General features: G+C 42.9%; 1 protein-coding gene across 4 annotated transcripts in view; it reads right to left on the minus strand.

Moving 5' to 3' along the window:
• The window catches only part of LOC136866384 (putative fatty acyl-CoA reductase CG5065), a 234,392-nt gene that overhangs the window by 74,122 nt on the left and 148,269 nt on the right, over positions 1–12,001 (minus strand). Inside the window, exon 1 of one of the 4 annotated variants that reach the window (XM_067143287.2) lies at positions 2,770–2,834. The exons of the other annotated variants lie outside the window; for them this stretch is intronic. Within the exon in view, the coding sequence (XP_066999388.2) occupies positions 2,770–2,823 (54 nt within the window). The 5' untranslated portion in view covers positions 2,824–2,834. Of the gene's footprint in view, positions 1–2,769; positions 2,835–12,001 lie in introns of those variants that run through there. 4 annotated transcript variants of the gene reach the window in all.

Consider the following 12,001-nt stretch of genomic DNA (forward strand, 5'->3'; position numbering starts at 1 on the left):
ATCCACAAACAAGTTAAATTATTATTATTATTATTATTATTATTATTATTATTATTATTATTATTATTATTATTATTTTGACTATTTAACGGCCCTTCCGTTACTATACATTTTAAGAGACCCCAGTGTTTCGCAATTGTGCCCCGAAGGAGCTTCTTAAATTGTCGGGAGCCCAAAACACGGAGTTGCTCGATTCGAACACCTTCAAATGCCATTGATCTCAGCCAAGTTCAAACCTGATATCGTGGAAACAGGACAACGATTAATTGACGTTTCTGAGGTAGGATATTAGTTAAGAAAATCAAACATAGTGTGCTGGGGTATCATATTCACAAGGCGCAACAACAGCTATACACGTCACTAGAGGTAGGCCTACAATGTTTACGAATAGATCATTTGTATGGAATATTTCAGTCATCTTAAATACTTTATGTTTCAGAGTTAATTTCATTATTTCTTCTGTTTACAGTGTTTATTAATTGTTTATGCATCTTCCTGGAAATTCTTTTGTACCATATCGGAGAATATTGTGTGTCAAAAACATAGAAATTATGCTTGTCAATATATTGGATTGATATCTTATCTTATCTTAATCTGTTTACCCTCCAGGGTTGGCTTTTCCCTCGGACTCAGCGAGGGATCCCACCTCTACCGCCTCAAGGGCAGTGTCCTGGAGCTTCAGACTTTGGGTCGGGGGATACAACTGGGGAGAATGACCAGTACCTCGCCCAGGCGGCCTCACCTGCTATGCTGAACAGGGGCCTTGTAGAGGGATGGGGAGATTGGATGGGACAGGCAAGGAAGAGGGAAGGAAGCGACCGTGGCCTTAAGTGAGGTACCATCCCGGCATTTGCCTGGAGGAGAAGTGGGAAACCACGGAAAACCACTTCCAGGATGGCTGAGGTGGGAATCGAACCCACCTCTACTCGGTTGACCTCCCGAGGCTGAGTGGACCCCGTTCCAGCCCTTGTACCACTTTTCAAATTTCGTGGCGGAGCCGGGAATCGGACCCGGACCTCCGGGGGTGGCAGCTAATCACGCTAACCACTACACCACAGAGGCGACTTGGATTGATATAATTATGTTATTTTATTTGTTGCTTACTTTAATCCTGTCTGTTAAGTCTTCAGCCCAGCGGCTGGTTGGATTGAAAAACAAAAACAAAAAAAAAAAAAAACAAAAAAAAAAACCAAAGATGATGCGCTTATAGGGAAACAACAGAAACCGACGGTGGTGCCGTAACAGAGCGTACAATGCTTGATGACGAGTGAAGTAGTTTGCCATTGCTTTTTGACTGGGCCAGTGACATTGCAGCATGACCGACCCTATGAGTAATATCCAGACGTTCTCCGAACGTCATTCCTTCAGCAGTTTTCAAACCGTCATAGCCATGAGACTGGAAGATACATTTTGCTCTGGTCTGTGTCAAGAGACAGGTGCAAAAATACTGCATCCATCAATAAATAGCAACGGGTGGAAATTTAACTATAGGCCCTGAGGGACTGCCAAGCCGAGGTGGTTGATGGTGTGCTCGGTTAACCCGGAAGGACGTGAGTTCGATTCCCTGTCAGAAAGTCAAACAATTTCAGAAATAAAATTTACTCTTCTCTTCATGACCGTGAGGTTCACTCAGCCTGAACCAAAAGTAAGCAAAGGTGGACGGGTAGGGGACTGACCACTCCATCACACTAAGAGCCGAAGTTACGGAAAGTGAAAGCTGTTACTTTCCACTCCTCCAAGGGCCTGTTCGGAGATGGTTTACTTTTTGCTATAGGCCGTACTTATGTACCTCCAAAACATTGTTAACCATGAAGGACGTTGGCTTCAGTGTATGGTACCAGCTTTAATACCTAAAGGAATACAACATTCTTTTTATCAGAATGTACATTCTTGTTGTTATTCTTCTACCGCTTTTCCCACACTATTGGGTTAGCGGGTGAGAACTATGTCGCGCATATGGATATGTTCCGGTTTTACGGTCGGATGTCATTCCTGACGCCAACGCTATGTGGAGATATGTATTCACTATTGCGTGTTTCTGAGGTGGTACGTGGTGTGATATATTGTGTGAATGTGAAGAGGACTGTGTTGCGACAAACACAAACACCCAGTCCCCAAGCCGTAGGAATTAACCATAGACACTGGGCCGATGACCTTCGATGTTAGGCCCCTTAAAACAACATGCATCATCATCAAGCAAGCATAACCATAGACAGTTAAAATCTCCGGCCCGACCAAGAATTGAAACCGGGGCCCTCTGAACCAAAGGCAAGTACGCTGACCATTCAGCCAAGGAATCAAATTGCACATTACATTTCAAAATATTAATGTCACTTTCAGGTCTAAGACTTTCCAGTCAAGTAATGGATACTATCATCTAGGAAGCAATCCACTTCTGCCCTATATTAGCTCACAGATTATATATTGCATATACCAGGTCTAACAAAATTCAATATTCAAGTTTCTAGGAATGATAATTTGTAAGTACCTCAATTATTAATTTTAAACTTACCGTTATTTAACAAAACATAATGGTTTTTCGTTCTTCTATGATCCCTATAAATTTTAATATTGCATTTTTTATACCTGGAATAAGCAAAGTAATGTGGATTTTAACCTTCAGACGTCTCAGTGAAATTTATTAGTAAATATAGCTACATATCCCGGACTGCTCATCATAAAATCATAAAACCGCTAAGATACTTCAGAACAGCGCACTCAATTTCTCACTTAGAACATTTGAAAATATTGTGTATCATAGTAACTAACCGTGACTGAAGATAACCCGTCAGCAGGGATAGAACTGCACGAGGCTTTGGACATGTTCACGAGAAGGCAGCAACTGTACCGGAGAGAAACTGGTGCCTTCCATAAATCCACAGTTGAGCGTAAGCAAAATAAACTGAGTAAACATTCGGCAAACGTGTGATTTAGTCGTAAATATGTGTTAAGGCGAAGGGGAGTCACTAGTGTCGGTAATAATTAGCGTTAATTCTCTTTCCAAATATAACACGTACTGTACTACAGGGAGGTCAAGGGAATGACCTGAAATTGAATCTCGTGCTAACAGCTACCACACGTGAAAACCCACCACTTTCATTAAAACCTGACAGCATATTTCGCAGAATATCTGGTTGGTTACGTCACGAGCAACGTTAACAGGCAATATTTTTTATTTTACAATTTGCTTTGCGTCTTAAGGCGACGATGGGATGGTCATGGGTTAGGAGTGGGAAGGAATTAAGGTACCTGGTGAGAAAATGGCAAACCAAGGAAAAACTTCTGAGGGCTGCCGACAGTGGACTTCGAACTCGCTATATCCCGAATGCAAACTCACAGCTGCGCGACTCATACCACACGACCAACTCGCTCGGTAGAGGCAATAGTGCAAGAAATAATAAAATGATACCATACTAACAGTCCAGGTAGCGCTACAAGTTTAAAATTGATACTCTCACAGACAATGCTTAACGAAGAATTATTTTAAGATGTATAGTATTTCTCCATCTCCGATACAAATCTCCTGGCCTGAGAGACGGTGCCACCGTCTAGGAGGCCCGCCTCCCCCTTCAGGGGAGGAATGAAAACATTTAGTAGTATTAGTAGTAGTAGTTAAGCTACAATGGTGCATATTCCTCTAGAAAACAATTTCTGTGTTTAGTGTTCATCCTAGAAATGATTTGGATTGTCGTGTATTCTGATTGCTGGTATATCCAAAAGCAGAATTTTAGATTCAGCAAGCAATTCTGTTGCTTGCTTAGCAACCCAGAGGTCACGTGTAAGGTGCTTTAAGATTGAACCTACGGACGTGAAGCAACGACAATATAAAACATCTCGCCATGGAGTGTCCACTGAGAAGGTTTGAAGGATCTATCCAGGACTTCCTCAGTGCCATGGAAGAAACTTGTCAGCTAGCTGATGCGTTGAAGATTGTGTTTTGATTCTCTTGGCGTCCATCAAACCATCCTCTACTTGTGCATATTGCTTATCATTACAAAATAACTGTAGTATCCGGCTCTGCTTGGGTACTTCTTTGAATGTCTACTTATAGGATTTGTATTACTTGTTTGAAGCGATTTTTTGTAGATTCCTTTATTTGACGTTGATTGATAGTTTACGAACACTTTTGTAGACTCGAGTTATTATTATGAGTTTAATTTTAAGATTATTTAATTTCGCGTTAGACTTTTTCCTTTGAGCAGTCCAGATAATCTGGGAAGAAGCTGATCTTTTCAAATAAATAATAAAATTAAGTTATAACTGTGTGTATTTAAGCGTCGCACTATAGATATTATTTATACGATTCCAACTGTCTCTGGAACTGTCACCAATCAGCCTAGCGACCCCAAAAACCGTGGATTCAACACTAATCCCGGTCATTTCGGAAATTTTTTTTCACCCCTTCTCAATCCTATGCTGATGGAGGCTGAACTTGGACTTAGACAGCATCCAGAGTGTCACAATTCATCACAACGACCCCTAAAAATATAGATTCGACACCAACATCGGCCGTTTTCGAGTTTTCTTCAAATCACGCCCTCACCAAGGGGTGCTTAGGGGTGCCTTACGTCTACACAATTTCATTTTTTTTTTTTCAGATAGCAAGTCATATGTGTTTGTTTGAGACCTATGCTGGATCGTACACTCATACATCCATAATCTCGGTCATTTTGGACATACCTTTTTACCTCTTCTCGACCCCCATGTCGATAGAGACTGAACTTGACCCAAGGGCATCTGGAATTTTACTATTCATCTCAGCAGCCCAGAAAACTATGGATTCGTCACTAATATTTGCTGTTTTCGATATTTTGTACACGACACCCGCTCCTCAACCCCGCTCTTAGCGATGCTAGTGGTGTCTTATCTCCACAGTGTTTTTCAACAGACAGTAAGTCATAAGTGTACCAAGTTTGGTTCAAATTGCTCCAGTGGCTTAGGAGGAAATGTGGAACATACGTTATAAAGGAGTATAATTTAAGACTTCCCACTTCCCAAGCGAGCGCCATATGACTTGACAGCTGACGCAGCAATTCACTAGTAAGTGTTGGACATTTAAGGTGTGTTGCTAGGGTTATTATCGCGATGGTTAAGTACACTACAGCGCAGAGAATATTTTTGGTCGATTCTATTCGCATAAGAAGAAATCAATTATAAGGTGCCTTCCCAGTTCTACAGTACCATTAAAACGTTACGTGCAACAATTCATTCACAAGTGGCATAATACTGGTTCCGTAACTAACGACGGAAAACGTGGAAGGAGAACAGCTCTCACACAGGAGAGGTTAGAAGATATACAGGCGAGACTGCAAGTCAGTCCACATAAGTCACTTTGGAGAATAGCTTTGGAAAATTTCACATTCGTCAGCACGAAATGCAAAAAATAGATTACATTTACGATGTTACCGGTCTCATTCAGTGGTGAGTTAAGTTTCATTTATTTATTTATTTATTTATTGTCCTGCGCATGCATATTCCTGGTGAATTCAGTTTCGTTTAGTTTCTAGAGGCGTAATCATGGCGCTTCCTTGAAACGATTACGTCCGCTCGCCAATGCGGGCACTGCGCTCGCTGTCACAGCTTCTCTGCGCTCCTATGCCTCGATACCCCGCTACGAAGTCTTAAATTATACTGCCTGTACTAATTATGCTGAAACCATACGTAATACGAACTAGTAATAACTTTCTAGAAGGTTCTGAAGATGGTTGAATCATAGTCGCTTAATGGGTAAGGAATGAGCTTTTCAACTACAAAGGCTGATGATCGATCCATAGTTGAGGCAAGGATTCAAAAATTGTTCCTTTCATTACAAGATAGTTCCTTATCAATTCAGTTCACTATAAAACGAGTTGTAGGTTTTAACCCTTAAGTTACCATCACCAAGATGAGTGCTAAATAGATTTGCACTTTCGCATTTGCAGATTCCCTTAGGGTGATCATGGCGCAGCCTTGATCGTACTGTACTGTACTGTACTGACACAGCGAGGGATCCCACCTCTACCGCCTCAAGGGCAGTGTCCCGGAGCTTCAGACTCTTGGTCGGGGATACAACTGGGGAGAATGACCACTACCTCGCCCCGGCGGCCTCACCTGCTATGCTGAACAGGGGCCTTGTGGAGGGATGGGAAGATTGGAAGGGAAGGAAGCGGCCGTGGCCTTATGTTAGGTACTATCCCGGCATTCGCCTGGAGGAGAAGTGGGAAACCACGGAAAACCACTTCCAGGATGGCTGAGGTGGGAATCGAACCCACCTCTACTCAGTTGACCTCCCGAGGCTGAGTGGACCCCGTTCCAGCCCTCATACCACTTTTCAAATTTCGTGGCAGAGCCGGGAATCGAACCCGGGCCTCCGGGGGTGGCAGCTAATCACGCTAACCACTACACCACAGAGGCGGACGAATAATAATAATAATAATAATAATAATAATAATAATAATAATAATAATAATGTTATTGGTTTTACGTCACACTAACTACTTTTTATAGTTTTTGGAGACGCCGAGGTGCCGAAAATTTGTCCCATGGGATTTCTTTTACGTGCGGGTAAATATTCCGACATGGGGCTGACGTGTTTGAGCACCTTCCAATACCACCGTATTGAAACAAGATCGAACCTGCCAACTTGGTTTGAGAAAGCCAGCTCCTTAACCGTTTGAGCCACGCAGCCCGGAGTGTACTGTCCTCATACCCAGGATCAGAAGTCAAGAAAGTGTAGGGAGTATCTTCTTATGTCAGAAGGGGCTCTAACTTATCTTCCCTGAAAATACTAGCATAAATAAATAAATAAATAAATAAATAAATAAATAAATAAATAAATAAATAAATAAATAAATAAATAAATAAATAAATAAATAAATAAAATATAGTGTAGAAGGGCGAACGGTTCAAAGATACTGAGCATTACGTAATATTGCTGTGTAATGTGTTTCTGTGGTGGTTTGTAGTACGTATGTACAAGAATGAACCAGGTCTGGATAAAATCCCCTGCCCGGCCCCACATCGAGGACCCATGAGCCAAAGGCCACTATGCCGTTCGTCCAGCAAAGGCGGCAGACATAAGAATGTAGTGTACAAAGTCTAATATGTATTTTCCATCCAGGTACTAACAATATTTGTTTCATCCGTTTCCTCCCTTGTACTCCTTCGTAACTTTAATTTAAACTTCGTACCGGTTACTTAAAAGGGGCTGCCTGGCCGAGGCGGTAAAGGCGTGCTCGGTTCGCCCGGAAGGAAGTGGGTTCGAATCCCCGTCAGGAAGTCGTATAATTTAAGAAATGACATTTCCGCTTCTGGAAGTGCATATGGCCCTGAGGTTCACTCAGCCTACACCAAAAATGAGTACCAGGTTAATTCCTGGGGGCAAAGGCGACCGGGCGTAGAGCTGATCACTCTACCCCATCAAGTGCCGAGGTTACGGATAGTGGAAGCCCTTACCTTCCACCCCTCCAAGGGCCTTCATGGCCTGTACGGAGAAGACTTTGCTTTTACCAGTTACTTAAACGATAATGTGTATTATTTGTTTTACTTCTCCCAGCAAGGGACTAAAAGCTGTAAAGGCGTGCTCGGGCCCGATTCCCCGTCAGGCAGTCGAGAAATTTAGAAACGAAATTACCTTTCTGGACAAGCACGCAACACTCCGCCTACACCAGAAATGAGTACCCAGGGTAATTCCTGGGGCAAAACACGACCGCCATAGAGATAATCATTCTATCCCATTAAATGTCGAGGTTATACCGTAAAATTTGGTCGAATCTGTACATCTCATTTAGTACATTTAGAGAGGATGCAGCATAATAACTGCTGCGTACCGTGTGCAGTTAGCCCGCCCTGCAGCCATGATCGTTAAGTCGTCAAGTCCCTATAGTCTGACATCGTGGTTAGCTGGTTCGAGTCGCGGTGATGGAAAAAGTTCTCTTCATCACTAGATCAGGGCCTCTCAGGGTGCATGCAGTAGTGCATTGCGCAGTGCGCGGTGCACGGTGCACGGTGCAAAAGCGACTTCGCTTGGTTGACCAGAGTGCAGACCCCCACTCCTCCACTTGGAGCAATAGCGCTATCTCTCTCTTTCGCCACGCCTGTCCCGCTCGCTCCGCCTGTCTCCCTCTTCATCATTTGCTCCGTAGCGCTCCAAATTCGAGCCGAGTTAAGCCGAGCTTAGCCGAGCCAGCCCGAGACGACACGCTGGTCTGAGCCGAGCCGAGTGGGACCTCTGCGCTTCAGTTTGCGCGCGTGAGATTTTGGGTATATGAGAGGCCCTGCACTAGATTGTGTGCCAGAAACGAGGAATCAATTCTTACCTTATCTGCGGTGTTCAGTTCATATGCAGTGAGGACATATGACGCTGTTGATGGTTTCGTCCATCGGTGGGGGACGTTAAGGCATGAGTAGACTTCTTAGTATTATTCGGCAGGTTTCATCCTCTCCCTACCTCATTACCATCATGCACACATAGACGCTAGTGGCCAGTGGGCTTCAACTAGATGTACTGTACCTAAAACAGGTATCTACGGAGACCATACGACATAAAACACCGTATGCCTGTCGTAAGAGGAAACTAACGGAGTCCCAAGGGTCTCTTAACTTGGGAGTGTGAGTTGGTGACCACGGGGCCCTTAGCTGAGTTCTGGCATCGCTTCCACTTACTTGTGCCAGGCTCTTCACTTTCATCTATCCTATCCGACCACCCTTGGTCAACTCTTGCTTTTTTCCGACCCCAACTGTATTAGGTGTCGAGGCGTAAGGAGTCTTTAGTTTTCAAGCCCTTCGTGGTGCTTGACTTTATTTGACCGATTTTTCAAAGTGTCAGACCCCTTCCATTTTCCCCTCTGATTAGTGTTAATAGAGGATGATTGTCCACGTGTACATCGTCTTAATACAATAATCATCAGTACCATCACTACCAGTTGATGGCAGTAACTTTGTCAATTAAAAAAGGAAAGAAAAGGAATTGGTATGAAAATGTTTAAGGGTATCGCCAACTCTTGCAGTTGAATTGAATTAAAATGTTGACGGTCGCGCGAATTAGATACATAGTACGAGTAACTGTAAGATTATATTCGAGAGGAACTGCTTTTGAACCCCATCGGTAGCTCTGAATATGCTTTTCAATTTTCACACCAGATAAATAACTGGGTTATACTTTAATTATGCCCAGGGCCGTAGTGATACGTATTTCAGCGTTGCCGAAAACCTGTATCAGTGCGATGTTAAACCTATACCAAAACAAAAAATCAAATGTCGATGGTTCACTATTTTCAAATGGAGGCACTGATATGCTTGGAAAGGAGGGAACTCTAATACCGATACGGAACCATACCAACATACTATGCTTTGTTGAAAATGGATAGATTCTCCATATTTTGTTCACAGAGACAGTCCAATTTCAAACTTGAACCTCAGATGGCAAATGACACAGACAGCTACTAAAATGTTAAAAAGGAAAATCTCCATAAACATTGTTTTTATCATGTGATCCATGAGATATCATTTACACACTAGAAATACGATCATAAGTCCTAATAACTACTACAAACCGACGAACGAGAAGTGAGGTAAAAGACGACTTCCTTGCTGTGACTGTGGTGGTAAACAGGCAAACTGTGAGGCATATCATTCAAGACTTGTCCTCAGATTCCACATTGGTGATGTAAGAGATTTGTGTCGAGGAACACCAAAAACTACATTATTTATATATATTTCAAACTTTAATTATTTCATTGTATTATATAGTATGCCATACGATCAATAAATACCGACTGACGAGGAACACAACTTGCAGAATTTGAACCGGACGTCAGCGAAGAGGTTTAGTGCTTCCCATGACGTAGGTGTGAGTACCAGGAATATCACTAGTTGTTAACTAACGAACCGTGCTTTATTACCGAATGTTTGTAGAGTACAAGTTTATTTGTGTACTTTATTTAATGTTCCCTTCAATATTTTGTAAACGTTTTTGAAACAGTGTTTGTGTACATCCTTAGTAAAAAACATGGACACAAATATCCTTTTGGCCTGTTACTTGAAGATATCCTGACCTCCTGTGGGAGGTGTGGTGGTCACTGCGATATCATAGACCGTTTTCCTTCAAGGATTCCCTGTTCATGTCTTGCTTGATCACAACATGCATTGTTGTTCCACGTACCGGCAAATCTGATTTTATCCACCTTGTTGGGAGTGTTCCTTGTCGTCTCTGTCAAGGATGATCAGCTTTTCCATATTTTATGGCCCTCTCCTTAGTCCATGGCCAAAGTAACTTATTTAACTGAGCTGAATGTGGCATGAGCGTACCTGATCAATTTTAACTTAAGCTCGTTTAGGGTGGAGATTTATGCGGTGATCGATCCATGGAATTCTCAACATCCTTTTCCAGTAAAACTTTTCGGTTACATCGATCTTATTGGTCTCCTCCTTTCTCGTGGTCCACGACTCACATGCATACATTAGCATGGGAATACTAGTCATTTTACATCCGAGTGGAGCTGCGGCTATGGACCCAAGCTCTGCATTTGGGAGATGAGCGGGTTCGAAATCCACCGTCAGTAGTCCTAAGAATGGTCTTTTCACTTCCAGGTAAATGCCGGCCACAGTCGATTCCTTCCACCTCCTTACTCAATTCCATTCACTATCATTCATTTCATCTTGATTGTATCCTTAATCGAGGCTGGTGACGGAATGGGCATCCGGCCGTAAAAATAGGCATACGCCACATAATTTCATCTCACCTGATATCAGAAACAGGACTAAGGGGTGGACATATTTACCAGTCTTATTTGGTCTTTAACTATTAAGACCTATAAAAGACCGGGCGAGTTGGCCGTGCGCGTAGAGGTGCGCGGCAGTGAGCTTGCATCCGGAAGATAGTAGGTTCGAATCCTACTATCGGCAGCCCTGAAGATGGTTTTCCGTGGTTTCCCATTTTCACACCAGGCAAATGCTGGGGCTGTACCTTAATTAAGGCCACCGCCGCTTCCTTCCAACTCCTAGGCCTTTCCTATCCCATCGTCGCCATAAGACCTATCTGTGTCGGTGCGACGTAAAGCCCCTAACAACAAAAGAAGACCTATAAAAGTCGACAGTCAGCCGATGTAACTAGGTTGGATTATAAGAATAAGAATATTTTGAACATGTGCCGATACTATACATAACTACAAAGTGGAGTCCGGCTCCATGGCTAAATGGTTAGCGTGCTGGCCTTTGGTCACAGGGGATCCGGGTTCGATTCCCGGCAGGGTCGGGAATTTTAACCATCATTGGTTAATTTCTCTGGCACGGGGACTGGGTGTATGTGTCGTCTTCATCAACATTTCATCCTCATTCTGACGTGCAGGTTGCCTAAGGGCGTCAAATCGAAAGACCTGCAACTGGCGAGCCGAACATGTCCTCGGACACTCCCGGCACTAAAAGCCATACGCCATTTCATTTCACTACAAAGTGGAGGTTGTATGCATCAGCGTTGTCAAAAACGGCAACTGGTGACTTTCGCCCTCGTTTTGTCACGATCCTGTGTCCATCGCTCCTCGCACACTCCTCGAGCCCAAAAGTCAGTCATCTCACTACGCCAGTTGTAAGATGGCAGTGAGTGGATGTTGACGCTTTTGTGAATTATTACTGCGTGTTTCAGTTTCATGCACCGAAGAGAATATGCTTTTTATTATTGTTATAATAATAAAACAGAGGTGATTACATTCACTTTTGTATTTCAGTTTTACGCGTACCAAAGGATGTGGTTTACGTTTATTATTATTATTATTATTATTATTATTATTATTATTATTATTATTATTATTATTATTAATATTCTTCTTCCATGCCATGTTAAGTGATTGATCTGGTATACAGAGACAACATTCTCCAACCTATAGTTACAGGATTTGTTGCTGCTGTGGAGGAGGGGGGGGGGGATGCTTTACACTATTGGATGATAATGCTTGTGTTCATCGAGCCGGCGTGGTCAATGAGATCCTTGAGCGCATGACTTACAGTACAGGGAATGGTCTGGCCG

The sequence above is a fragment of the Anabrus simplex genome, chromosome 1 (assembly GCF_040414725.1).
Source record: "Anabrus simplex isolate iqAnaSimp1 chromosome 1, ASM4041472v1, whole genome shotgun sequence".
Lineage (NCBI taxonomy): Eukaryota > Metazoa > Arthropoda > Insecta > Orthoptera > Tettigoniidae > Anabrus > Anabrus simplex.